The 27,033-nt window shown below is 49.6% G+C and overlaps 5 protein-coding genes across 6 annotated transcripts in view; 3 read left to right on the top strand and 2 right to left on the bottom strand.

Annotated features, from left to right (window-relative positions):
• Positions 1 to 1,151, bottom strand: part of LOC121596967 (cysteine sulfinic acid decarboxylase) — an 8,251-nt gene extending 7,100 nt beyond the window's left edge. Inside the window, exon 1 of the mRNA XM_041922396.1 lies at positions 1 to 1,151. This exon is cut by the window's left edge and continues 24 nt beyond it. Within this exon, the coding sequence (XP_041778330.1) occupies positions 1 to 711 (711 nt within the window). The 5' untranslated portion in view covers positions 712 to 1,151.
• Positions 1,152 to 4,155: 3,004 nt separating this feature from the next.
• LOC121598100 (leukocyte receptor cluster member 8) lies at positions 4,156 to 10,691 on the top strand. Its single transcript, XM_041924665.1, has 5 exons — positions 4,156 to 4,322; positions 4,465 to 6,788; positions 6,864 to 7,062; positions 7,141 to 7,348; positions 7,741 to 10,691. The coding sequence occupies exons 2-5, from the start codon at positions 4,563 to 4,565 to the stop codon at positions 8,012 to 8,014; spliced, it is 2,907 nt and encodes a 968-aa protein (XP_041780599.1). The 5' UTR covers positions 4,156 to 4,322; positions 4,465 to 4,562; the 3' UTR covers positions 8,015 to 10,691.
• A 385-nt stretch (positions 10,692 to 11,076) lies between these two features.
• On the top strand, positions 11,077 to 12,742 carry LOC121598103 (probable serine/threonine-protein kinase fhkB). Its single transcript, XM_041924670.1, has 2 exons — positions 11,077 to 11,860; positions 11,979 to 12,742. Exons 1-2 carry the CDS (start codon positions 11,635 to 11,637, stop codon positions 12,449 to 12,451), a joined length of 699 nt encoding a protein of 232 aa, XP_041780604.1. The 5' UTR covers positions 11,077 to 11,634; the 3' UTR covers positions 12,452 to 12,742.
• Positions 12,743 to 15,777: 3,035 nt separating this feature from the next.
• On the top strand, positions 15,778 to 18,755 carry LOC121598101 (zinc finger protein 888-like). Its single transcript, XM_041924667.1, has 2 exons — positions 15,778 to 16,050; positions 16,122 to 18,755. Exons 1-2 carry the CDS (start codon positions 16,019 to 16,021, stop codon positions 18,544 to 18,546), a joined length of 2,457 nt encoding a protein of 818 aa, XP_041780601.1. The 5' UTR covers positions 15,778 to 16,018; the 3' UTR covers positions 18,547 to 18,755.
• On the bottom strand, positions 18,673 to 25,257 carry LOC121598102 (facilitated trehalose transporter Tret1-like). 2 transcript variants are annotated; one of them, XM_041924668.1, is made up of 6 exons: positions 24,779 to 25,257; positions 20,297 to 20,660; positions 19,887 to 20,230; positions 19,600 to 19,814; positions 19,326 to 19,526; positions 18,673 to 19,258 (listed from the first exon to the last, which is right to left on the bottom strand). In XM_041924668.1, exons 1-6 carry the CDS (start codon positions 24,864 to 24,866, stop codon positions 19,028 to 19,030), a joined length of 1,443 nt encoding a protein of 480 aa, XP_041780602.1. In that variant the 5' UTR covers positions 24,867 to 25,257; the 3' UTR covers positions 18,673 to 19,027. The 2 variants fall into 2 exon arrangements, with proteins under 2 accessions (XP_041780602.1, XP_041780603.1); XM_041924669.1 differs by lacking the exon at positions 24,779 to 25,257 and adding an exon at positions 23,132 to 23,466.
• Between the last annotated feature and the right edge of the window lie 1,776 nt (positions 25,258 to 27,033).

The following is a 27,033-nucleotide window of genomic DNA, read 5'->3' as shown; positions in this document are numbered from 1 at the left end:
GCGAGCGCAGCTAATTGCGTACCCGTTGGCCATCGAGCCGCCGGGCGCGAAAATTCCATCGCCCTCACCATCCGGATAGCCGACGATCGTGCGCATTTCCCGCAGCACCACCTCCTCCATCAGCACAAACACGGGCGACACCTCGTACGTGTAGACGCTCGGGTTGAGCGCATCGGTCAGCACCTGGCCCGCAAACCCGTACGGATCGACCGACGAGAACAGCTGATTCATAAAGTACGGATGGCCCGTCTTGACCGAATGGCGAATGGTGGCCCGCGTCAGCTCCAGCAGCTTCTCGTGCGTGTCCGGCTCGTCCTTGAGCGCAAGATCGAGCGTCCGCTGCAGCTCCTCCGGATCGACCCAGTTCAGCACCTTGTTCGCCCGATCGGTCGCATTGAACACGGCCGAGTTGAGCACCTCGGTCAGGAACTGCGCCAGAAATTGCTGATGCTGCTCGCGGTTCGGCAGGCTGGCGTACCGCTTCTCCGACACTGCTGCTGCTGCTGCTGCTGCTCCCTGCTCGTCCACCTGGGAGGCTTTGCGGATGTCCGACTTCTTGGGCAGCACACTGGTCACCCGATCGGCACCGCTGACAAACAGCTGCTGCACGTCCTCATCCTCCGACACGCCGGCACTGTCCGAGCCGCTGGCATAGGTGGCATTGTCCTCGACCACCTCCAGCCCAACACTACACACACCGTTGGCGGGCATTTTGTGGGGAGTTTTTTTGGTGTATTTTATTTGCTTTCGCGTAGCACTGATGATGTGGATGATCAACCTGCTGTATCTGTCTGGTCACACTGTTCCTTGGTGGAGGCGCCTGACTCTGGCTGAGCTGCTCCAAAAATCACGCAACACACGGGCACGTGGGGCGAAGGGTTGTTGTGTGCGGTTCCGTTGCACCAGTGGGCTGCTGCCAACTATAATGGACACTAAGTGCAAACAAGTGTATACGAAATGCACACAAACACACGCACGCGCACGCACTCTTTCTCTCGCACACACATACACACACACACACACGCACTGCTTGCTGCGCAACGTTTGAAGCGGTCAGGCTCAAACTAAATTCCTTCGTCCATTGGCGCGCGCTCTTATATATGAAGCGTACTGGCAGGTTCTCGCTACCTAGCCTTCCCACCCCGTGTGCTTGTGTGTGATGCGATCGCGGGCATATCGAATGCATCTACAGCGGCGGCCCCATTCGCGGCCGGATTATCAAACCACCCAGCAAAGCAAACCGACGAACCGCCGTTCGGCTTCTTCCGTTCGGGGCGCGCGATCGGAAGGTTGATCGTGTTTGTGTGTGTGTGTGTGTCGGCCAATCGTTCGGTTCGCGTCCCCTAGTACACAGAACGTACGGGGTGGCATGCACTTCAGAACGACTACGCGCGTGCTCTCGACCGTTGGGCGATGTGCGAAATTGGTTGTAGCGCGAACGGGTGGCAGTGGCACGCGCCCTACCGCTACCGGAACGTGTCGGTGGTTTTGGTTTGACGTACGGGCGCGCGCGCGCCACAGAGCAACACGCTACCGTGTTCACAATTCGGCGAGGTTAGTGCATGCGATGTTCGCCTGTCATTGTGCTGGTAAATCGATGGAGCAATTAGTTGAAGGAGGGAGTTGAGCAGCAAAAAACATGAATGAATCGAACGTAAGCTGGTGCGTACGGGGCTCGATCGATTGATGCAAACAAAAGCGTTTTCGTGCGAAGATCATTTGCTGGCAGATGTGGAGCAAAAACTTTGACAGGAGTGCACGATACAATGTTTGATGCTGCTGGTAGCAACGGGTTACTCCCTGGTGAAGGGGTGATTATTTACTAAACTAAACACTTAAACGGGTTTTAATTGTTGCCTGGCCGTTACGCAAGCCGCTTCTAATAATGCTTCCCGGTAGAGACATGAATGAGTTTGAGACGCGGGGGGATGTATCCATCTGCATGATCACCTCCCTTCCTCTACCAGCGCGTATTATTTGGACTCGTCCTTGGCAGACCGTTTCCTCGAGTGACTGCGAGTGCAAAAAAAAAAAAAAATTATGCTAAACCATATCGACCTGACCGCCGTGGCCCATGTGGTATGTGTGTTATGCTTGTTTGCCCGGAAGATCAGCGCTCGATCGTCAGGCGGCAGTCAGTCTCGGGTGCCAAATGATACGGTGTAGAAAAAGTGGTTATTGTTTTGCCGTTTGCTTGGCGGAGCTAGAAAAGCATCACTTTCGCATATTAATGCTGGTGCTGCTCTACCTTGAACTTATAGCGCCTCCCGCGGACTGCGCCTTATCCTTCTACTTTACGCCTCACTTCGCTGTGCTTGCGTGGATCGGAAAAACATTATTATTTCCTTCTTTATCGCAATCTCGAACACGCACAGCTGTACCGCTGTGTGATAAAACATGTGCGAGCTGATTGTTTTTTTTTTTTGCTTCTTCTTTATTTCTATTGCTCCTGAAGGTTGAACAAGCTGGTCAGTTAATGTTTGCTATTCCATGAGTCGCAAAAAAAATGTTACCGTTTGATCGGTCAATTGGAACATCCTTATTAACGGTGGGAGTTTAAATTATCATTTGATTAACTAATTCATGGCACGCTTAATGTTTTGCGTAAAATCGGCGTAATGATTGTTGCGCACTGATTGTACGGAAATTTGGCTGTATTGCAAATTAGTAAATTAACAAATTTGTTTTCCTAACGAGATGTAATGTATTTGTAGCATGTTTATTTATTTCTGCATTTACTTATTGACATTTTTCGATTGACTTATTTTGGAGCATCCCGGGGGTAGTTCAAATTGTAGATCCTTCTAAATATAGCTCGTGATAATTTCTGCAAAAATCTGCTTAATGAAAGAAAAATAAAATTTAAAAAAAATTTTTTTGTAAAAAAAAAACACACATTAATTTGTGAACTATTATTGTTACTGGATCGAACAAATACTGTATCCATTCTGAAATCTTAAAAGATTTGCGGTTCATTCTTTGACCAAAACAACCCCGGTACCTTACTTAAATTGTAAAGTTCAGCATCAATATCAGGAATGGTATGCTATGGGGATCAGTTTCAGGAAATGTATAGGATCTTTACAAGTTCCACGACCGGCATGAGTTCAGGATCAGTTCCACGATCAATATCGGTTCGGGATCAGTTCTAGGGTCTGTATAAGTTCCAGGATGAGTATGTAAACATGATATGTCCCAGGACCTTTTGGTACCATTTCCGTTGTAGGTTCAGGACCAATTTAAAGTCCAGGAGACCAGGGAATTGCGTTGTCTTAAAAAAAGGTCTATCCCCGAAATTATATTGCGTAGCCTTTTAAACGAGACGATTTCTTCTTCTTCTTCTTCTTCTTCTTCTTCTTCTTCTTCTTCTTCTTATTCTTCTTTTTCTTCTTCTTCTTCTTCTTCTTCTTCTTCTTCTTCTTATTCTTCTTCTTCTTCTTCTTCTTCTTCTTTCTTCTTCTTCTTCTTTCTTCTTCTACTTATTAAGCGCAACATCCGTTTTCGGCCAAGGCCTGTCTATGCCACTAATACTTATATGTCTTGGAATTGTTATTTTGAACAATTACATTTATATATATTATTATATTACATTTGTTTCTACATCCATTACTTCTTCTATCACTCCAACTCATTGAAAAATGTCGACACATTTTAAATTAGTAGTTTAGAAATTTGACGATTGTGATGACCATGGCTCCTGAGAAAACCTCTTGAAGTATCCTTTAAAAATATATCCAGATCTTGACATACGCCGTATATATAGAATTTATCTGTTTTGTGTATTTCATGGCTATGAAGATTTGGAACAGTCCGCAAAGATCCTCAATTTGCCGTTTCTTTTTTGCCATAATCTTCTTTTTCACCAATCACTTGTTACAAACGGTTGAACCAGAAGATTTTTAAAATATTTCTTAAGTTCTAGCATATATTTGCATTATATAAAAAACCAGTTTTCGTAAATCAATTATTTAAATAACATTGTAAATAAATCACTTAATATGTAATTTTTTATGCTGACGAAATAATTTAATATCCAATAAAACAAAATTCTTTCAAACTAGCAACGGTCGTCTGTTTACAATGCGACATCAATTTGAATTGAACCGGTTTCGCTCCGTAAACCGGTTTGATCTCGGAATGATTGTTCCTCGCGCTGTCAAGCCATCACTACAGACTTATTTTCGCAGAGTGTAGATGCGTGTGTAAAACGAGCTTAGATTAATTATTCTATTTCAGTGATAAAAACGTGCAAAACCCTTTGAAAAACCAGCACCAGCTAACGAGGAACACTTTTCTGCTACACTAGCACTATTTTCGTTTCGGTAAGTGTTAACTAGCAGCCGTAAATCGGCGGTGCAAAGTTGCACTCCGCTCGCACAGGTAAAAATAAGACGAGCCCCACACTGACGCCATCTTGGATTTTCACTTTTCGCTTTCGTCCGCTGTTGCTGCTTTGTGCTGTAGGCACGGGTGGTGTATTTTTCGGGACGCTGCGGGAAGCAAACGACGTGGACATCGATCCCTGGCGTCAACATATCGATCGCCTCGTGTAGACGTGTGCGATGAATGTAGGTGAAACAGCCGTAAGTAGGATTATGAACTCGCAAGATCAAACATTGAGCCAGCAGCAGGCTGCCTGGATGGCAGCCGCCCAGGCAGTCCAGCAGCAGACCGCAGCTGGTGGGGGCTACGGCGGAGCGTACGGAATGAACCAGCAGCAGCAGCAACAGCAGCAACAGCAACAGCAATATGCTCAGTTTTACGCGCTGTACCAGCAGCTGCAGTACAGCAACTCTGGCGGTGGCCTGCAGGGCAACATGGGACAGCCTGGCTTCGGGGCGGCCAACAGCAACAAGGGCGTTAGCGGCGTGGGCGGCACGATGAACAACTCACCAGCCGGATTTTCGGCTGGCGCAATGTCCGATAACGGCGTCGCCGGTGGTATGGGTTCGCCTGGCATCGGAATGGCGGGTGGCAAGTTTTTCAGCTCTCCTCAGCAGAACCAGCAGCAGCAGCAGCAGCAACAGCAGTCCGGCAATGACGGAATGGGTTTCAAGCAGGCCCCCAGTCAGTTTGGGCCGATTCGCTTCAACATCAACAAGCATCCGCAGCGAGTGAGCCCGATCGTGGCCAGCAATCCGCTGGCACAGGCAAGCCAAATACACGCCCAGCAACAGCAGCAGCATATGCAGCAACAGCAACACCAGCAGATGATGGCCGCGTTCCAAAATCAAAATGGTACGGGCGGTGGCAAGAAAAAGCGCAAAAAGAACAAAAACAACAACATGAACAACCAGCATGGCAACGGAAATGGTGGCTCTGGAGGTGGTGGCGGCGGTGGTACGATTTTCATGAACGGTGTGCTCAACCCGACCGCCAACATTCCGCCACTGATGCCGGCGGGCTCGCTGCCGGTGTCGCCTGCTGGCAGCAGTGCCGGTGCCAGCTTTGTAACGTCTCCCCCCGATCTGAGCAAGCCACCGCCTCCGCTGCCGGCAGTGCCGGGTGGTGCCATTCCCGGTGGTGTCGGTCCCGGCGCCGGCATTGGGCTCGCGCCGCAACCGCAGGCACCGACGCCGCCGAACGTTGGACCGCCGAAGAAGCCCGACCCGTTCCACAATCCAACCGACGATTGGCCGCAAAGCTTGAACAACTTCGTGGCCCGATGCTACGCCAAGTGCAAGACCGATTTCGACAAAGATCAGATCGACATCTGTCTGAAGGGCCGCATTACGGCCGCGGCCAACAAGGGTGAATTGTGGACGAAAGACTGGGATAACGAGCCGGTGCCGAGCGTGCACAGCGAGCGCAACCAGCAGCCGCTGCTGCTGCCGAATCTTGGCAGCGGCGTGCTGGGCATGGGGTCGCCCAACAACAAGGGCGGCAAGCTGGGCGGGCTGGCCCAGTACCAGAGCCCGCTTGGAAACGTCAAGGGAGGCGGCCAGCACCCGGCGCCGTACGGGGCTAAGAAGACAACACCAAACCAGGCGGGTCTTTCGCAACCGTTCGGCACGAGGCTGGGCGTCAAGTCGGGCGGAAGTTCGACCACGGGCAGCAGGAAATCTTCCCGCCCGTCGCGTTCGCGATCGCGCTCACCCAGCCGGTACAGCAGCAGCGGCAGCCGCAATCGGCGCAGCCGTTCGTCCAGCGACGATTCACGGTCGCCACGCCGCAAGGGACGGCGATCGTCGAGCAGCAGCGACAACGACAGCCGTGCCGGGGGTTACGCGAGCAAATCGTTCGGCAAGGGTAGTAACAACAGCAAGCAGCAGCAGCAACAGAAGCACAAGAATCAGAAAAATCAGATGAATAACAGCAAAAACCAGCAGCAGCGCAAATCGCACGGCGGATTTTATTCCGAGCACGGCCAGATTGGCGGTGCGGTCGAGGGTGACCTCGAGCAGCTGAGGAAGCGTGCCGCGCGCTTTAACGGCCAGGGCGGCAAGAAGGTGCCGCCGGTCGTTGCCTCCAACATCGTGTCGCCGTTCGGTGGCAGGAAGGACCGCCGGCAGACCATGCCGACGGTGGCGTCGCGCATCTTCGTCGACGAGGCGGGCGATCGCGACAACGAGGACGATGAGGTGGATCTGTTCGATCTGCACATCGTCGGCACGTGTCGCGATCTGGAAAAGAGCTTCCTCCGTCTGACGAAGGCGCCGGCCGCGTCCGAGGTGCGCCCGGTCGAGGTGTTGCGCCACTCGTTGCAGAACGTCAAGAAGAGATGGGTCGAAAAGCAGGACTACTTTTACGCCTGCGATCAGCTGAAATCGATCAGGCAGGATTTAACGGTAAGTGCGGAGGAGGTGTGCGATCAGAAAAAAAAATTGTGTATTGAAAAACTTCCTGTTCTTCTTATTCTACAGGTACAAGGTATTCGAGACGCGTTCACCGTACAGGTTTACGAAACACACGCCCGCATTGCGATGGAAAAGGGCGACCATGAGGAGTTTAACCAGTGCCAGACGCAGCTCAAAATGCTCTATACCGATGTGGGGGGCGAGAACCATCTAGAGTTTACCGCGTACCGAATCCTGTACTACATCTTCACCAAAAACACCTTAGGTAAGCATCAGCCCGGTCCTTACTGTTGCTCGCAGTATGCAATAATATCTTATGTTTCTGTGTTTCCCCCCCGCGCAGATCTGACCACCATTCTCAAGTCCTTGACGGCGGCGGATAAAGAGAGTGACATTGTAGGGTTCGCGCTCCGGCTCCGGTCGGCCTGGGCGCTGAGCAATTATAGCACTTTCTTCAAGCTCTATCGCGATGCGCCATTGATGGCCGGGTATTTGATCGATTGGTTCATCGAGCGTGAACGCAAACTTGCACTCAAATCCATTATTAAAGCGTACGTATGCATCCGGGGCAATCGGTTGGGCGTGGGGTGAACCATTTTGCGGTGTGGGGGAATGGTTTGTGGGCACAACAGGTTTCTAGGTGAGCGGTGGGCCCCCCCCCTTCCTGCCGGAACCGGCGGTTGTGATGTTCGTGCTTTTGCTATGTGTTAGCTCTGTTCTCAGAATGGCCATAACCGGGACCTGGGAGAGTGGTTGTCCTTTCCCCTTTTGCTGCTGCGTGTGACGTGCTGTCGGCAGAAACAATTCCTCAACGCTCTCATCGATGCATCACCATAACACACATTTCCTTGTTTTTAGCATTCCTCTATTTCGCTCTCTATCTCTCTCTGTATGTAAATGTTTAGCAAAATAATCCATTTAACGATTTCACTTATGTGTTTAGTTATCGTCCCAATGTGCCGGTGGAAATGGTCAGCCAAACGCTGGCATTCGACAGCGAGCAGAAATGTTGCGAGTGGTTAGAGTCGTTAGAAATGATCATGGCCAGCGTACCGGTGCCAGCGGCTAAACCAGCGCCGGCGGAGGGATCGTCGGAAGCGGTGATGGGTGGTGCGGCTGCTGCTGCTGTTGCTGCTGTGGATAGTAAAAGTGTACCAAGTGCTACGAGAAAAGTGATCGACTGCAAGCTATGCATGAACCTGTTGGCCAATTTCTAGTTCGGCTGCGCTCAAAACGCAAACGCGCCACGCACGACGGCGTACCGTAGGGGGAAGCGGAGTCAAGTCAGCCATGGAGTTGTCTTCGTTTCGATGATGCCATGCCCCGTTGGGAGCTAATTTACGTCCAAGGCAGAAAAAAGAGCTGATGTCGGCAAATTCGGCCAACAGATTGCGCATTCTCTTCCGATGTTCGACTGTGTACAAGCATGGCGGTCTTGGCCTGTCCGGTTTGCCAGACACATATATCTAGCCTGTAGCGTAACCGCCGTCTTCCCCTAAGTCGTGCGTACCAATGGCCAAAGCTGGTCGGCTCTCCTCCCGCTTTCTTGGCAAATCGTGTTTTTCTTCGAGCCGTTACGCACCGCAGAAAATTGAGTGGCGCGCAACATTCAACGTGGGGAAGGAGAAAAATTTGTTTTAGAATTTTTCTCCTTTCGGCAATAATCCTTCAAATGCTGTTCGTGTCTGTGTGTGATTACGGAAAGGAACAATCAATATGGCCCACACACACACTGGGCGAGACACGTACAGTGAAAAAAAAATTGCATAGATTTGGACTTGCGTGTGATTTTGTGTGTATGTGAAGTGCGATTTATGTGAGTACGGTGTGATTTAGGGTTTTTTTTAATGTGTCAGTGAAATTGGAATGGAGTGAACATCGGACTAATCGGCGGTCGAGCAACTTCTGCGTGGAAACGGTCACTACTTTAGATGTGCTCTCTAAAAATATCGCCATAACTTGTTCGAAGAAGCAATATTCAGTTTCTATCGGTACGTAACAGCACATTTCAAAATTGCTAAAAAGTTATGGCACAAAAGCACACAATAGCATAAAGGACACACTGCTGCTACCGTAAAATAGTTCTAGAAAAGCTCCAGCCGGTTGTTTTCATGAAAGTTTCTCAACGTTTTTCGATGCGCTGGAGGAATGGCGCTGCTACCTTTACCTCTGCCTCGTGCCACGCGTTATCCTCCATAAAATGCCAGCAAACAGGAGCTCTTGAAGCAAATTGATCGCTCCGAGCTAATCCACAGCGCTGTAATTTTCCGCCCCCCGGGCTGGGATTTCCATCATTTTCAATCTGAACCGAGGGAGTGATTCCTAACTCCCGCAATTGAGTGTCTTCTTAGTGAAATGTAGAGTGTGACCGAAACCCCAAACCCTTCCGAGAACGGCGAGCAGTGCGACGAAAAGAAGAGGAACTATTTATGTTGATTTATCTTCCGTTTCATTCTGAACCGCGCGGCACAGCACAATCAGCCCCGAAGAACTGTTGCACGCGAAAGGAACATGTGTGACGCTAGATAGTCGTTCGAAATTATGAACAAAGGACAGCACAAAGACTGGCTCGTATGCCGGGCCGATGCGCAAACGGAAAATCCGTTTAGTGAAGGGGACAGATCGATGGCAAGAGCTCACAGGAGTGTGCGTATACGTGCACGGGGAAGGGAAAAACCCAACATTTTCGCCGGGTTTAACCTGTTTCCGATCGAAGATGCCACCTAAATTACCACAATTCTACATCACACACCGCATCCGAAGACCGACGATTTGCGTATAATACTGGCTGTGAACAGTACAAAAGCATGCAATGCGCTCAAAGAGAAGGAGGTTTCTGGTCACACCGACTGCTGCTGCTGCTGCTGCTAATGATTGCAGAGATGGGGAAGAATGGGGCAGTAACTTTCCACTATCCAAACAATCCATCCTGGGGCACACTCCTTTAAAACCCTTCTTTGTTACTCCTGTCCGGCAACTCTCGAACAATTCCCGTCTAATCTCGAAAGAGATTATCCTTCATCCCCCAAGACTTATCCCGTCCCAAAACCACGTTGAAACCATTGTTGATGTGTATTTTTGACGCTGACACAGTCAGTTGACTTACTACTTAGATGAAACCAGCCGCCGCCCCACCAACCGGGCGTTCTACACCGACTTCGTTCGCGCGAAAACCATCGAAAGGGGATCGCATCGTCGTTTGCAAAGCCTGGCAGGAAGTGATCAACAACAACTGTAACATATCCCGGTACGATCGTTTGTCGCCGTTATCATCGAACATCATTGCACACGCAACATCACACGTGCAAATTAACTTCTTACCATACAAAAAAGGAACGTAATGTCCCACTACCATTACCGTTTCCATCCTCCTGTCTGGTTGGTGTGTGCTTTTTATCCCCCCCGTCCCGGTAAAAAGACACACGTACTGTTGACTGTGTTGTACAGTGCTCTCCGCTTAGGATAAGAAGGAAAAAAATGGGCCACTGAGGGCAGGTGGACCGTGCTGTTAATTTCGATCCATTTTCCCCCGTACTGTTATTATTTGCTATGTTGATATGTGTGTATATATAAATAATATAGAGTATAAAAAGTATCTACTAGTTAATCCGGTTTACGCGCGCGCGCTACACGAGATGAGATGTAAGTTTTCGGCGTAAAAAATAGCGAGAAGAGCAAACAAAAAAATCACATTCGTTACCACGGTACAGGGAAATCGAATGTTATCGCCACCTCCTTCTCCCTTGTCCATTGTTTTGCACCAATCATCTCGCAATCTTCCCAAAACCACCAGCCCCTTGCGCGAACCTGTGACGGGGAGGATGGGTTTTGGGTCGTCATCATCCACTGTACTTGTAAGAATTTCAAATAAATAAAAGTTTTAGTTGCAACAATCGCGTGCTGTATTTCCATCTTCCAATATGAGGCAACACAATACGCTATATCACATAGATGCGTTGCAGGAAGAGGAGATGTAAGTATGACGTTGGGAGCGAAACGTTACAGAACAATTCTACCTGGAATCCAAGTTCTTTTGGATAACATTGGAAATGCAGCAAATGCTAGCTGGAAATTGAACATCAAGTAAGTAAGTAAATTATGTAAAACTCGATCAGATTTCGATTGGAATTTCCACGGCAGCAGCAGCTTTGCACTGACACAACATAACAGCAGCGCATAAACAAGGGCGGGTGAATGAGAGAGAGAGAGAGAGAGTGCACCAATTCGGGCGGCTGCAGAAAGCGTGCGACCGATTGTTTACAAATCGTAGACGACGCAGCCTGTCAAATGTGTGCAGCAAGAGTTGGGTTCGTTTGGTTGAAGTGCAGCAGCAGCAGCAGCAGCAAGCAGGCAAGCGCAAGTATCTCGACAGACGTCTACGGACGAGCATTTTCCAAAAAAAAAAATCGTACGCAATACCTGACTGTGTGGAGCATAGCGCAATAGAGGAGACGTAGGAGCATCGTGTGAGGAAAACGTGTGACGACCAAAAGGTTCGATCGGATTTACGCTAGTAGTACGTAAAGAAAGCAAGGGCTCTGTGGCAAAGGAGGCGACGATTGTAAGAGGGCCTGTGTAAACTGAGGCGAAAGAGAAAAGAGAGGAAAAAACAGCAAACACTCAAACGCACAGAAAGCTGTCAAACAGTTCGGTGATAGAACTTTTAATTCATACAAACCTCATCGCAAATCATTTGGCTGCTAGTGGCCTGTGATGTGCATATAAAGTGTTGGTGAACTGGGTTGTTTTGTTGCGTTGAGAGAGAGAGAGAAAGAGAGACCATACCAATTGTGGGTGGTTGCGACAGGACAGGAAAACCCCCCAGTCCGCAGAAGCAATGGAGCCCAACAGTCGGCCACCGATCGGTGGCGGGCCGGAGTCGTACGAGCGCAACACCATCTCGACCAACACATTCCAGATCTGGGAAACGACCGTCCGGCTGGCACAGATTCAAACGCTCATCGACAAGGTCTGCCTGGCGACCTGTCCGGACGAGGCGATGATCTGCTTCCTGCAGGAGAGCGACGGCCAATCGATGCTGGACATCATTTCCGACGATGAAGGTTTGTGTGTGTGTGCGTGTGTGCTTGCACGGCCTACTTCAAATAACTAAAAATCTGTATCGCCTTTCCCAACCCCACCTGCCTATCTCTTCCCCTTCATAATTCCCTAAATACGCAGAGGAGGACGACAGCGAACCGCAACAGCTGCGCGGCAAGAACAGCCTCAAGCGCATGATACAGGACATGTACACGCGGCCCCAGATGATCGGCACGGTCAAGATGATCCTGTACCACTGCCTCACGACGCTGGCAGAAAAGCTGACCCAGGACATCAAGTTTCGGTCGGAGAATGCCGAATTCTTCGACGATCTCGAGCTGGTGCTGAGCCGCATGACGGACGAGGCGGCCGAAAGTACCAAGCGCGAAATCATGCAGTACTTGTCGATAGCGAAGAAGCGGCTCGCCAAACGGAAACGGGTGCGCGATCAGCACCAGCAACACCAGGAACAACGACAACAGCAGCAGCAGCAGCAGCAACAAGCGCACCAGGAATCTTCGTCGTCATCTTCTTCTTCCTCTTCCTTCTCGTCCTCATCCTCGACTAGCTCGCCCACGCCGGACAGTAGAATGTTTCCACCCCATGGGTCATAGGGCAGCAAGAATTTGGTTGAATCAAACGGATGCGAACCAGCATGCGTTTCTAACTTGTGCTGCAACATGCGGATGCTGCCGGATGGAAGGAGGAATGGAGGGATGAAACTAGTTTAATTTTTATTTATATATCTGCTAACTTCCCGGAACACGGGGGCCACCGAGGGAGGATGGCGTCGAGGAGTGCGTTCTAATTGTGCGATTTTTCCTAAAAAAAGAGGAAGCAAATAAAATTATCATTTCGTTTACGTGAATAAATCATATGTAGGGTGCATTTTAAGCATTTGTTTGTGAGCAGTGTGTCGCTTTTTTGACGCTTTCAAAGATTCTGTTGAGAAAGGAATGTTCTAGTGGAGCAGATCCTGGCAAAATCATTGAATGAAACTCGCGAGAAGCATTAGTCCGATTCGATTATGTTCGATGCCATGCATATGATTAGCCGATGATTATTAGGCCATCTGCCATTCGGCAAAGAGTACAGAACTGAGTCATGGGAAGGCATTTATGAATGAACCATACAGCCATTAAATCCATTTTCCCTTTAAAAATTCAGAGCAGTGGTGCTTCATTTACCAAACCCCACTCATAACATGCACCTTGAGCAACAAGAAGATGCGTTTTCATCCGTGCCGTGCCAAACATCAAATCTGTCAATGCAAATCATATGCACTGCTTGGGTACTGCTAATTGTGATGCAGCTTTCCTTTTAATCATATTGTTTAGCTAAATTATAATTTATAAAGACTCCCTTGTCGAAGATATCTTCCCAGAAACCAGGTACACCCGGTAGCAGGGTTGATCATACGGCGTTCGGCGCGCTTTAGCTTTAGCTACATCTACAGCACACCATGCCGTCCGTCCGTCGGGGTGCATGTGCTGAGTGTTGCCATGCCAGTATTAGGCTGTCTGAGCACATTTCTTTTTAATTCAAAATAAATCAAATCGCCACTCCAGTCAGCATGGAATAGCATATTTACGAGTGAGCCGAAATAAAACCGGACCAATAAAATCCGGCAAGCGATCCGTTTGTATTTTTGGGTTCCGTGCATCGAGGGTCCACGGAGATTTTGGTGACAGTTCGCTCTAGCTATAGCGATTTTGCTGACAGTTTCAAATTTCCATACTGAGTTTATGTCGGCTTAATGAGATGAATCATGTGGTCTCACTATGCCATCGTGAGAGTTGGTGTAGTGAGCTGTAGGCAGTTTGGTGAGAAAGTAGTATTTCTCACGATGTGGCTTTATTTCGGATGCTGGAACTAATGAGTTTAATATAGAAAGCATTCGCATTTATTCACAGCGGATCGAAGAAGGTCAGTTTATTTTTTGGTGATGTGATTATAGTGCATTTTTGTGAAGCTCAATGTGCAGGACTCTCAATTGGAAGTGATCCAAAGTGATTAGAGGGGGGGCATTTCGGTTCTTTTAAGTGAACGAGAGTGAACCGAGTCGTTCATTACTGTGAACGCCAAGTGCCACAAATCCACTAAACGATCACTAAACGGGTTCTAAACGACTCAAGCTCTCAATCTAAAAGGAATCTAAAAAGACTTCGTTTAGCAGACGGAAAACGACTGATGCATTCTAAAAAATTTAAAAAAAAACTGGTGGTGCCATCTGTTAATGGGATACCGAACCAGTGGAGCGCATTCTCCTTCCCTCTGTAGTGTTACCACCGACAAACCGACGTGACACTGGCGTTACAAAAGTGTCCCACACGAAAGTACTGTCATTTACCAGTGAGGCGAACACTTCTGTCAAAGTAAGCTCTGTTCACTGCTGCTTCGATGTAAACAACTTTTCTAAATACAAATGCCGAAGGAAGTGTGAGGCATAATTTTGTGAGAATTATTGGACAAAACACCCGGGAACATCATTTTATAAGTTTCCAAATCAATGTAAAAGATGTGAGAAATACATAAAACCATACGCATTGGAATTTGCGAAGAAAAACAAAAAGGGGATTTAGCAGTTTCTTCTCCGTGTCAGTGTAGTAAGCGAATCATTATAGAGATGGCGCTAGTGTTTAACGTATTTTCATTTGAAATAAGGAGACAACTTTTGAAGCTCATTTTCAAGATCTTTTAAGGAGAACAGGTCGATGCAAAGCCCGTTGCTAGGTTGCCATTTTCAGCTCGCTTTTGACAGTTTCATGAAAAAGTGTTTACAAACAAACGGCTAATAGTTAACGCGCAAAAGTGGACGAATTTACTATTAGGAAGGTTATATTGGTTAAATTTCTTGCGGTCAATCACTTCTGGACGATAAAGGAGAAGTAATTGCAGTCTACTCTGTATTCAGAAACATTGATAACCTTTTTCATTGTTTGCCATTCCGTGACCACAAACCACTACCGTTTGCAACGGTCCTGCTGGAAAAACGAAATGTTTAACATGTTCAACTGGGTTAAAGAAGTCATTTTTACTTTCAATTGAACACTGAGAGTAAAATGAAACATCCAATCGACACACGCTGGTACAATATGCATACCGTCATTTTTTTATAACCCGGCTACGAATGATAAATGAGATCCTTGGATTGTATCAGTCATGTAATATTCTAATAAGATTCTAATTCTTCAAATATTCTATCAGGAATTGAATGTAAAATGCTGAACAAAACTCTCATTCACTCCATAGCAACGTCCATCGCTAAACATAAACAATGTTCACTTTAACTGTCAAAATTTTCCCATGGCTTTCTGTCAATTTACTCTAAGCGCTTCGACCTGTTCTCTTTCAAGAACCTTGCTCATTTTGTTCGAAGTGTCACGTCGGTTTGTCGGTGGTGTTACTTGGTTTCGCATTGAAGTTATGCATCTCTAGAACTAGAAAAGCGATCCGATTGTTTAAATACTAAACTCCAATGTGAACCATCAGAACTAAAGTAAGTGAGATTTGAGTAAAGGTTGTTGGAGTTGATACTGCCCCACGTATCTGACCACACTACCATTCTTATAGATTTTTGCTTGGAGGGCAAGAAAATGGCAACAATGTAATGATGAGTTATAAAACGCTATCTTTTGTGGGAACCAGTGAAGAAAGTTGTCGTTTATTTTCTATGGATATTTGATTTTCCAGTCGTTTGAGCTTATTCTGTGACGCTTGGGTATGGTGCACTTTGAGAAGCTCAACGTAAAGGATTCTCAGTTTAAAGCCATCGATACTGAGAAGAATGTTGATAGTGAGAAGAATCGCAAATCGTCTCATATGCCACTAGTATTATTTCCACATTCTCACTTTCATCTCACCTACACCTTCGCCAACGTGTAGACGCTGCTTCAGCCTGTTGTTATCGCTTCATGCGTCCGCGGCTTGACAACGTCACTGCTTTCTTTGGTTATTTGTTGTCAACAAAATTAAAGCATTTCCCGCTTTTGGTTTACTAAAAACAAAAAAAAAAAACAATCCATGATTTCGTAATTCTCTAGCAACCCCAGTTTAGTTAGCCGCACAGTGGCCTCCGCTGTTCTGGTACGTGCTGTTGCCCGCTTAAAGTAGGGGGCCAATTTCATCGCGACGCTTACCTAGGACAGGCAGCGGAAAAACGCCGGTTCTGGCGTCTTGCGATGGAATACAACAACACCTACAACAAACCGTAGTAAGTATCAACATCAGCACGACAGCATCCATCCGCAGGTCCATTAAACCCACTTTGCTTGTTGGTTTTAGCTGTGGCATATCGCAGCCGACCATACCACCACCACCAGCAGCAGCAGCAGCAGCAGCAGCAGCAGCAGCAGTAGTCCCAGGCAGCTCCGTGTTCTTCCCGGCCAATGATACCGCACCGTCACCGTTCCTTAAAGTGCCCAACCCACCGTACATCAAGCAGGAGACGGGTCCGGTGGGCGGAGAATCGGTTATCCCGGGTGGAACGGTAACACCGCCCGTCAACTACAGCCAGGATCATCATCATTATGGAACGCCGGGTAGTTACGGTGAACCGAGCGGTGTGGAGAAGCCACCGCTGTTCTATCGCAAAGCGTTTGACATGCCGTACATGGCGACACCATACGTACAGTCCCATCTTGCGCAACAATTTCCTCAACATCTTCCCTCACATCCTAACCAACTGCCGCCTCACCACCACCATGCAGTACACAGTCAGCCGGTTCCGCATTTCCAACACCAACAGCAGCAGCAGCAACTCCTCCACCACCACCACCAACAGCCACTTGCGCCACTACCTACGATCGTGCCATCCGATATGCATTCACCTCAGCAACTTGGACCGGAGCAGTTACAGCGAGCCCAGCCGCAGCAACAGCAACAACAGCAACAGCATCCGTCGAGCTTCCAAGACTACTTTGACCACTTGGATCCTTCCTCCCTGGAACCGTATGCGTACGTGCTTCAAAAGCCCGCTCCGCCGGCTCCACCGATCCAGCCCAGTGAAACTGGTTCCCCGCTGCCTGCCTCATACACGACCGCCTCGCCAGTTGCTCCACCAGCAGCAACACCTTCCCCGTACAGCCCGCTGTGTGAGCCGCAGGACGGCAGCAAGGTACGCTTCAAGTGTGAAACCTGTCCGAAATCGTTCGACACGAAGCAGAAGCTGGAAAAGCACAATCGCACCCATCAGCCGAACGGGGGTGCGGCCGGGCTCGAGTTTAAATGCCGCATGTGTGACAAAACGTTCCGCACGAAGAGTACGCTCATCTGCCACGAGAAGGTGCACGGCGAGAGTGGCCTAGGCAGCAGCTGCTCCTGCGTAGAGTGCGGCAAGGTGTTTGCGACCGAGGAAAAGCTACAGGTGCACCGGCGGCTGCACACGGGCGAAAAACCGTACCAGTGCAAGGTGTGCCTGAAGTGCTTCAACCACCAATCGAACCTGATCGTCCACGCGCGCATCCATGACAAGGTGAAGCAGGCGCTCAAGTGTGCCCGGTGCAGCAAGGTGCTGGACAGCGAGGAGCGGCTCGCCGTCCATATGCGGCTGCACACGGGCGAAAAGCCGTACAAGTGTTCGTACTGCGACAAGCGCTTCAATCACAAGAGCACGGTCAGCACGCACGAGAAGGCGGCCCACATTGCGGCCAATTCGTACCGGTGTGGCCGCTGCCACAAGACGTTCAACCAGAAGTGCCAGCTGCAGTACCACGAGAAGCTGCAGGAGGAGCACACGATCGCGTGCGAGCACTGTGAGAAGGTGTTTTGCTACAAGGCGAGCCACAAGGAGCACCTGTTTAAGGTGCACTTTCCACGCCCGAAAAAGAGAACGCAGCGGAAGGGAGGGAGTCTGCGGGAAGGAGATGAGCAGCAGCAGCAGCAGCAGCAGGAACCGGGCACTGGCGGTGCAATGGGTGGAAGCAACGAAGGGGGTAATCAGGGCCGCAACAAGTTCAAATGTACCGTGTGCGATCGTCGGTTTTACTACGAGCGGGCGCTCGAGATGCATATGGGCGTGCACGATGCGTCGCTGGACGTGAACGTGCTGTACTTTTCCTGCGACTACTGTCCGGAAACGTTCACCGAGGAGGAGATGCTGCAGCAGCACGAGGCCCGCCACGTGGCCGACGGGACGACCGATTTCCGCGCAAACATGAAACGGGCCGAGGAAGGGGGAAACGCCACCACCGGGCACAGGTGTCCGCTGTGCTTTAAGCAGTTTGAGGATGAGCCGACCTTACGCGAACATCACCGTTCGCACCTGTGCCCATTTCCGGACTGTGCGCGGTGCGACCCAGTACGGCGCGATGATGCGTTCGACCTGACGCGCAGTACGTACGATGCGGCGGACGATACGCAACCGACGGTGTGTAACGTGTGCCATCGCGTACTGCCAACGTTCGAGGCGTACCAGAACCACTTCCACTACCATACGTCGCGCGTCCCGTTCTACTGCTACCACTGCCGGGAGGAGTTTAACGACAAGCGGGAGCTGTACAACCACACGCGGACGCATGCGCCGCGCGCACCGGAATCGTACACGTGCGAGGTGTGCGCGAAGGTGTTCTCGACCAAGGGGAACTTTAAGCGGCATTTGAAATCTCACGAAGCGGTCCGGGCGTTCGCGTGCGATCGCTGCTCGAAGCAGTACGACTACAAGAGTGCGCTGGAGGTGCACCTGAAGCGTTCGCACGGTATTGAGCTGTGAGGGATTGGATGGTGCGAGGTGTAAGGACGGGTGTGAGGAGATTGTGTCTTCCTGTTTCGACAAAGTGAAACCAGAAGGGGGGGGGGGGGGAAAGGATTTAATATTTTGCCAGATTGCAATTGATCGATGACGTGGGCTTTTATTACTATTATTATTATTATTATTATTATTTTAATAAAACCGGCGCTTTCCCTCCCGACCGGGGACGGACAATACTTCTACGTGTCTTTTTTTTCTCCTTGCCTGTGCTGCACACGTGGGTTGTGTGAAGCGTGCACGACTAACAAATGCATTACATGGTAGATCAATATGTACAAGCAAAAGTGGTTACACTTTTTATAAATAACATAACCTTTGGAACGGGAGACTAAGGGGGCGCAGGGGACGCTAACGCTAAAAGTACTTTGTACAAGGTTCGGTAATCACGATCACCTTTCGAATTGAATATCTCCTCTGCCCCGTAATAGTATCTCCCTTTCGATTAGCTCTTAATGTTGTTCTCCATCGCGTGTATGATCTGTTCTATGCTGCGGCCGCGCGTTTCCGGTATGAAGATCGCGTTGAACAGGCCGGCCGAGAGGCAAACCGCACTAAACACCCACATGCAGCCATGCAGCCCGATCAGCTCCACCATCACCGGGAAGTACTTCACCACCAGGAAGCTGATCATCCACAGAAACGCCGTACAGATCGAGCCACCAAGACCACGGACCTGAGAAAAGGTAAGAAAAATCGATTAAAAAACGGATGAAAACACCCAAAACAAGGCATGAACATACCTTCGGGGGCAGAATCTCCGACAGGATGACAAACGTCAGTGGCAGCAGGCCGACCGAGGCGATGAAAATCACGAACGAAAGGCTCGCGACCGGTATCCAGTTGATTGCGCTCACGTCCACGTGCTGGCTCTTCAGGTAGCCGTGCGTCCCCATCGCGAACAGACCGATCGCGGCGAAGAAGCTCGACACGATGTACAGATGCTGTGAACGGTGTTTGATTAGGTAAAAAGTTGTCCCATTTAAAATACCGCACCAAAAAAAAAAAAAACCTTACCTTTCGCGGGCAGCGATCCACAATGATGGTGGAACCGTACGAGCCGATGATCTGGATCGCACCCACCACGATGGCGGCCATGTTGGGATCGAGATCGGACCCGGCGTCGGCAAAGATCTGGGCGGTGTAGTTGATCAGGGCGAAGCAGCCGGACAGCTGGTTGAGCGACACGAGCACCAGTCCAATCAGCAGCGCCTTCCTCGCAGACGGGGGAGCTGTTGGAGAGCAAAGCGTGTGTGCTTAGTGTGCCATGCTTTTTGATCACGCTGTCACGTGCGCTGCCTTACCAAAGTCGGCCAGGGAGATGCTGTTCTGCTCGGTGCTGTCCTTTTCGCCCGACACCTGCACCAGCAGTCCATCCATCTCGGAGCGCAACATCTCCAGATGGTCGGGCGTGGAGGTGTAGCCGCGCAGATACTTGAGCGAACTTTCCGCATCGCGGACGCGGTTCCGGCGGATCAGGTACTGGGGCGTTTCGGGAAATTGGAGAAACAGGGCGAGAAAGACGATCGGCAGCGTGAACAGTATGTAGGCGGTCATGTGGTAGGACAGGTAGCTGCCCATCACGAACGACACCAGCGTGCCGATGTTGAGGAACAGGATGAAGAATGAGCCGAGCGTGCCGCGTATCCTGCAACGAAGAGTAAGTGCATTTAGTGTTGGTGTCTTTCAGAATTAATCCGTATTCGTTCCTCACCTGTCCTCAGCAATTTCGGTAATGTACATCGGCACCAGCAGAAAGACGCCGGCTGCACCGAGCCCGGCCAGTAGTCGGGCGATGTACAGCACCTCCACCGTCGTCCCGAACGCAACGCAGCCCCAGAAGCAGATCAGGGGGACGGCCGTCGCCAGCAGTGACGCCTTGCGGCCAAACTTTTCCGCACTCCAGCCGAACAGAAGCGTTCCGCCGAACGCACCGATGCACAGCAGGGAGGCGATCCAGGTCGCCTGCACGTCCGTCACCGGGCCCTGGTCGAGCGGCGAGTCGGGGGAGATCAGCAGCGGCAGGAACGGGGACAGCCAGCCGATCGCCGTGCCCAGCGACAGCGAGATGATGTTGGCTGCCGGAGACGGATTAGATAAGGAAGGAAGGAAAGGTAAGAGATGCATACCGTACAAGAGACGGGGAGAGTTAAACAAGATAAGTCCAGGTGTGCGGTGCGGTTGGCTCAACAATCGAGAAGACGCAAACAAACAAAACCAAACAAAAAAGAGGGGGGGGCGGGGAGGGGGGTTGGTTTGGTTGTTGCTCTCAAGCAGCTTGCCTATCTTGCCGACGGAGCTGCCACCTGGGTTCCGACCTTCACCGAGTCCATCTTTTGCGATTATCAACGCCCTGACCTGGCACGCCGACGATGACGAAAGCAATGTTTACGTCTGTCCGTAACGTTCCAGGTAAAAATAGAGCCTACTACGATTGCAGTTTGCTGTGGATACACCCCCCCCCCTTTAATGATGCCTTCCCAAGCAGAGCACAGTAGCGTTACAGGGTGATGGTGCACCGGGTGGTCCGGAGAGCCATGGTCCTTGCCTTCTCCACCTGTTTTTTCGGAGGGAGAGCCTTCTCTTTTTCTAAAACCGCGCTAAGCACAAACGATAATGTGTGTGTGTGGGGGGGGGGGGGGTTAGACTAATAAATGTTACGCCCGATTGGTTGTTCCGGTTTTGCAGTTGGACACGGGTTTAATCACACCGCACCCGAGGAACGAAGGTGGGGCATTGCGGAGCTATTTATCGAGCAACCGTTTGGCTAAGGTCACGAATTATCACCCGAAGGTGTGATGGGGGGGGGGGGGGGGCGGGGGTGTTGCTGTTGTTGTTGGGGCTGGGGTAATGGTGGGCCTCATTCCCGCTTCAATCAGAGCCGGTTGGCGGTTGGTGGAAGGTGAAGTGGCTACTGGCACTGGCATGCGTCCTTCGATTTGATCTTCAAGATAATGCCTACCTAATGCCAGAGTGTTTCTCCCCTTCTCAGGGTGGATCGTTGGGGGGAGATATTCGATTGTTTGGTAAACATTGGCGCGCAGATTGAGCGATTGGTGAGCTAGAAGGCACTCAATGGTTTTATTTCTGCTATCGTGTTGATTGTTCTTTTTAGTGTGCCCTTAATGGCGTTTTATTTGATGGGGATGAACGCAGAAGGTAGAAACCCCCACACTATGTTCTCATTACATTAAGTTCTCACGCTCTTTTCGCCTAGAATTTCACCCTCTTTGCAGTGCTCTTTGCTAGACCTAGCTACAGAATAAATTCAGGAAAAGATCCAACATTACGAAGGTGTTAGACCTCAGTTCCATATCAGTTATTGTAACATATAATTCAGAATCAATTGTTAGGCTCGTGATCAAGTCCAAGGTTGGAATAGTTTGAAGAACAGTACAGGTTGGTTGGTTTGAGAACCACAAATTGAGAAGTTCAGAAATAGGTCTAGGACCAGGTCTAAGGCCCAGAGCTATGTCCAGGGAAAGATCCAGCCTTGGAATAGGGTCAGCATCAATTTGAGGTCCAATTCGAAGTCCTTAGCAGAGTCGGTATAGGTTTGGAAGCAGTTCCACTATAGAAAATAGCATTCTGGGCAATATCTGTAGACATTGCCGGTGTAGCCTAATAGTAAGATGCATAGCCCTGAGTAAGAGGAGCTTGGGATTTCCGCCCAAGATGGAATTATTGCTTAGAAGTGCTCAGTTGCATCTAAAAGCTAAACTACGGCACAGGTACGACAAGTTTCTAGAGACTAGAGGATAGGACATCGATTGCAGTCCCTGGTTTTGAATATCATTTCAAAATTGAGATATGGTTGAGCATGGTTCATGACATCAATTTCATAACATGGATGGTAATTGGTGACAGTGACTAATAGCAATATTTTCTGAGCGCTTACAGAATTTTCATAATTTTGATTTGTGATCTTATTCCAGCTACAACTAATGATCTCCAATGAATTTAGAAACTCATTTCAGCATAGAAAAAAACACATAGAATATCAAAATCAACCACACAGAATGACTCACATCACCACAATGGGTCGTCCACTGTCACACAAATGCGAATCGTTATCCACCACACTCTCTTACTCCGTTATACAGCTTAAACCAACACTTTTCGGCATCGTTCCCTCGTCGTAGCCAATTTATACAAACACAAAACAGCCCATCGAATTGGAAACTCGTATCGAACATCAACGCGTTGCTCGTTCTAAGCTGGGAGTTGTTGAATATTCTAGCACTCACAGGCCTAAAGACGCCGCGTATAAGGCTTGTTAATGAAATTCATTCACTTGCTCTCTTTGTTTTGTTATCTGTTTTTTTTTGTTATCGTGTGTCATCCGTGTACACTGCACATTGCAACGTTGCCCTGTTTTGGCGTAGCAACCAACAGGAGCTCCTCGTTGCAATACTTTAAAATTAACCCATTTTAATTAATTTTTTTTAATCCTTTCTCATATTCAGATCCTTCCACCAAAGCTAATTCACAAGAAAATGGCACAGTCACAGTAACAGTTAATCCCCAAAACAGAAGCAAACTACCCTACCGGCACAAGCTTTGTGCTGCACTTTCGAGAAAATTCGATCCCGGAAGCTCGTGAACATGGGCCGCATCGCTCTCCAGCAGCTCGGTGACGCCCGCCGTGCGAAGGTTCGCGCGTTCTGGAAGGGTAAATATAACTTCACCGATGGTGACAGAGTTTGTCCGTATGTGGATGTGCACTTTGCTGCGTTATCTTCGGGGAGGGGTGGATTTGTGTGAGACCTGCAAGCAACTGCAGCTTCCGCCGATGACTGAACGTCGGTTCACAGTTGCCAGGGAAGCTTCTGCTGCCGCTCCCGAAACGGACCCTGGTGCCGACCGTTTGTGGACGATTTGAGGTGAAGATGCTGCCCGCCTCATAACAACATATGAGTAAATAAGGAGAGAGCCCACCCAACGAAACAAAAAAAAAAACAACTCTTTCCAAACAGCCGGTCGGATGAACAGCCAACAAAGCAACAGAATGGGTCGTTTTGTTGAGAAGGGTGGCTTAGGGTTGCAACAGAGAACTGTTTTTTTTTCTCCCCCCAAAACAGACCAGGTGCCCAGGGATGCACCAAGACACTCCCCCACATTACAGCCGACCTTTTAGGGCGTCTGTCTGTCACAAGGACGGTTGTTGTTCTAGCCAAGGGAGGGTATGACATCGAATGAGCAAAAGAAAGAGTGTGTCTGTGGTTCTGGTAATGGAATTTTCCAACGAAAGTTTCCCCTCCCACCAGCGAGAGCAGCTCGAGCGGGTTGTTGGGGAAGGCTTACGAAATCCACAAACACCGAAATCCCTCCCTCCCCCCCCCCCCCCCCCCCTTGAACACAGACAGACAGTGTAAACAGTGCGCAGCGTAAGGGTAAATCCCGGTACCACCCCGCGTGTTCTTCAAACAATCTCGGATCGTCTAAGACTTTGCTTGCCTTGCCTTAGATCGTTGCAGTTTTCGGGCCATGTGCGTGTGTGTGTGTGTGTGTGTGTGGGAAAATTCGTTTAAAATGACGCTCCGGCGGACGGATTTCGATTTCGTTTTGAATTAGTTTCACCCAGCACCTCGATCAAGCGCGATCGATCCGTGTCGTGTGTTGCGATCGTTTTCAAAAAACGAACCACGATCACATCACTCCATTGTGTGTGCAACTTGCAGCGGCATTTTCAGGGGAGGGCGGAGGGGGGGGGGGAAGGTGTGAGAAAAAGAAGAAGCGGCAAATGAATGCCACACGCACGTGGCTCACGCGTGTGTGCTTTTTTTATTTCGTTTGAGAGTGAGTGGGAGGAAGAGCAGAAACACCCCGGGCTACACTATTATTACAGACCTTAACGGTCAATTGTATTGTGCAGTGTTTGGTGCATAAACTGTACATGGAAGGAGAAGAGCAGGGAGCACAAGGGAGAAGGGTTCGTCGCTTGTAACATTGAACTTGGAGCACGATGGGGGCACGATCAGACAGACGCTCACGATCACGATCATCATTCCCTTGCCGCATCGGGCCGGTCGGTTTACCGGAACACAGCCGAAGCTTCTATTTGCTATTTTTAACTCTTTCACTTCTTGTTCTTCTTCTTTTTAGAGCGCACTTAACGTTTAAATTTGGACTACATTAATTGCTACCAGGTGATGTGTGTGTGTGGCGCACCACCCACTTGTGGACCGATTATTACCTCCGATCGCGGCCAAATAAAGCTTCACTATCTTCCGGTCCGGCTTAATCGTTCCGGAACTGCCGCTGCCATGCTTTTGGGCCGTCATGGCTGTAGAGAGCGAGCGAGAGAGAGGGGGACACTTTAACACAGCACCGCGGGACCGTAACACACTTTTCGTTATCCACGATCAAACACACTTCCTCCTAAACACGCACGGACACGTGCCTTTTCTTTAAAGCGATTCGCCTGCCTCTGCCTGTTGCAGTGTTGTGTGCCCTTTTTTTTTGTGCACTGTACGAAACACGAGCCCCGGATGAACGAGCGGCCACTATCGAGAGAAGATCAGAACGGTGGCAAGAATCACGCGGCACGTGCAACCAACAACAAAAAAACACACACGGCAGCAGCAGCAGCAGCAGCAGAAAACGGCACCTGTTGCTCGTTTGGAGGATCGACGGCGAATGCGATTTGTAGCGGCGCGTCCAGTGACTACGCTTCTCGGAGCGAGCACCGCCCCAGAACGTGTGTGTGTGTGCCTGTGTGCGCGTTAGAAGTCGGGCGCAAGAGTATGACTTCCGATTGTTGGCGCAGCGGCTTGTGTTTGTCGCGTGCTGCTATCCCCCCCCCGCTTTAGCTTTGCGCACACTTCGCCCCGCTGTGTGTTGAGTGTGTTGCTCTGATAGCGATGACGATGATCCCTTAAGGGACAGACAGGGCAAGGTGGCAGCTGATGTGACGAGATGTTTATCTCCCGACCACTGAACTCCGGCGTGCAAGACCGGCGAAAGGTGGAGAAGGTTAGGGCGCGATGTAACCGTCCGACGGCATGGCACACGGCCCCACGCACGGCCATTGGCCCTTCTGTGCTCGGGCTACGCAACACCAGCGCCTATTGACGAAGGGATACGAAGATACGCAAATGAGATTAAGTGAAAGGCATCGAGAGCGGGATGAGGTACATGACGCAGATTTCACTTGTTGTGCACTTGTTAGGTGCCGGCACTTGCGGAAGCTTGATTGTACATTGACCGGTGTGTGTGTGAGTGTTAGTCCCTTACAAACCCCCTACAGAAGGAATACGTTTGTCTGGTCAAGGACACGTGGACGTAGAACGGATGCTCCCTTGTTACCCGGTGCTCCACTCCATCTTCCATCCAACGAAGGTTAGGTCATTGCCAAAATTTGATCAACCAACCGACTCCTCCCCCCCCCTCCCCCCTTCCGCCGGCTATGGTGTGCGGTATTGTTGCAGCCGATATTTAATGATACCCTTCCACTCCCACCATCCACCAAGAACGTGGGGGATTGTGCTGTGCGCGTCAGCTTCCCGATGCAGAACGACCACACGAGTGTCCAGTGAATGAATGGAACGGAATTGGAGGCAATTTGGAGTTGCAAAAGTGCCGGGAATGCTCCACTGGATGGCGCAGTGTGTATGTGTGTGTGTGTGGTGCGTAGTGTATTTCAATTATCGTATTAAGGAAACGGCTAAAAACGGCTCAGCCGCGCGCGTACGTCATGCTGCGCAAGTGGTGGGTCGTCGGGGCAAAGCGATTGTCGATTTGCGCGTTGATTTTTTTTTTCATTTTTGGTGGCCGTTTATTTGATCAGAGATTTTCTCAATTTCAGGGGAGCATTTTGTGCTATTATATTTTGTTGTTATGGGTGAATAATGTTAGTTGATTGTTGAATGTTAAATTTAGTAGCGGTTGTGTTTGACCACACCAGAGCCTTACACCCATCTCCCATTAGCCAGTTAATAGTAGCTAAGCACAATGCGGTAGATATTTTTACGCACTCTAATGAGTGTTGATCCTCCTTTTTTGTTGGGCATATGCGTAGTAAAGAAACACGTGATTTTACTTGATTGCAATGCAGGGTTTACCGATTCGATTCTCAACATCTTTCAATTCGATGTAAAACTTTCCACGACAATTTTTTGTTTGACAGCTAGGGAGTCCAAAGTTACTTAGCAACTCACGCAAAGTCCTTAGCAACCCCCCCAGGATGCTCGGCATCCATGTAGACACTCGATCTCCGACAGGTCTCGCTTCATCTCGTCGAGTTCGCTGTGCTCCCCTGCGCCTTATGCCGAACTGGGGATCGCTGTCGAACACCTTCTTGGTGGGGCAAGAGTCCGGTATCCTTATGACATGTCCCAGCTATCGTATCCTACCAGCCTTTGCCAGCGTCAGGTTGCTCGGTTCGCCATACAGCTCAGCAAGCTCGTGGTTCATCATTCTTCTCCACGCTCCTGGCTCTAACACACCGCC

This window comes from Anopheles merus, chromosome 3R (assembly GCF_017562075.2).
Source record: "Anopheles merus strain MAF chromosome 3R, AmerM5.1, whole genome shotgun sequence".
Lineage (NCBI taxonomy): Eukaryota > Metazoa > Arthropoda > Insecta > Diptera > Culicidae > Anopheles > Anopheles merus.
The sequence above is the reverse complement of the archived record's forward strand: the minus strand, read 5'-3'. Positions and strand labels throughout refer to the sequence as shown.

Excerpts from the sequence above, each read along its gene's own strand:
- LOC121598100 (XM_041924665.1), top strand. The coding sequence starts at position 4,563 with ATGAATGTAGGTGAAACAGCCGTAAGTAGGATTATGAACTCGCAAGAT. Across the intron at positions 7,063-7,140 it reads CTTCACCAAAAACACCTTAG|ATCTGACCACCATTCTCAAG; the intron begins GTAAGCATCAGC and ends CCCCCCGCGCAG. Across the intron at positions 7,349-7,740 it reads CTCAAATCCATTATTAAAGC|TTATCGTCCCAATGTGCCGG; the intron begins GTACGTATGCAT and ends TTATGTGTTTAG.
- LOC121598103 (XM_041924670.1), top strand. The coding sequence starts at position 11,635 with ATGGAGCCCAACAGTCGGCCACCGATCGGTGGCGGGCCGGAGTCGTAC. Across the intron at positions 11,861-11,978 it reads CATCATTTCCGACGATGAAG|AGGAGGACGACAGCGAACCG; the intron begins GTTTGTGTGTGT and ends CTAAATACGCAG.
- LOC121598101 (XM_041924667.1), top strand. The coding sequence starts at position 16,019 with ATGGAATACAACAACACCTACAACAAACCGTA. Across the intron at positions 16,051-16,121 it reads AACACCTACAACAAACCGTA|CTGTGGCATATCGCAGCCGA; the intron begins GTAAGTATCAAC and ends TGTTGGTTTTAG.
- LOC121598102 (XM_041924668.1), bottom strand. The coding sequence starts at position 24,866 with ATGACGGCCCAAAAGCATGGCAGCGGCAGTTCCGGAACGATTAAGCCG. Across the intron at positions 19,815-19,886 it reads CATCTCCCTGGCCGACTTTG|CTCCCCCGTCTGCGAGGAAG; the intron begins GTAAGGCAGCGC and ends GCTCTCCAACAG. Across the intron at positions 19,527-19,599 it reads TGGATCGCTGCCCGCGAAAG|CATCTGTACATCGTGTCGAG; the intron begins GTAAGGTTTTTT and ends CACCGTTCACAG.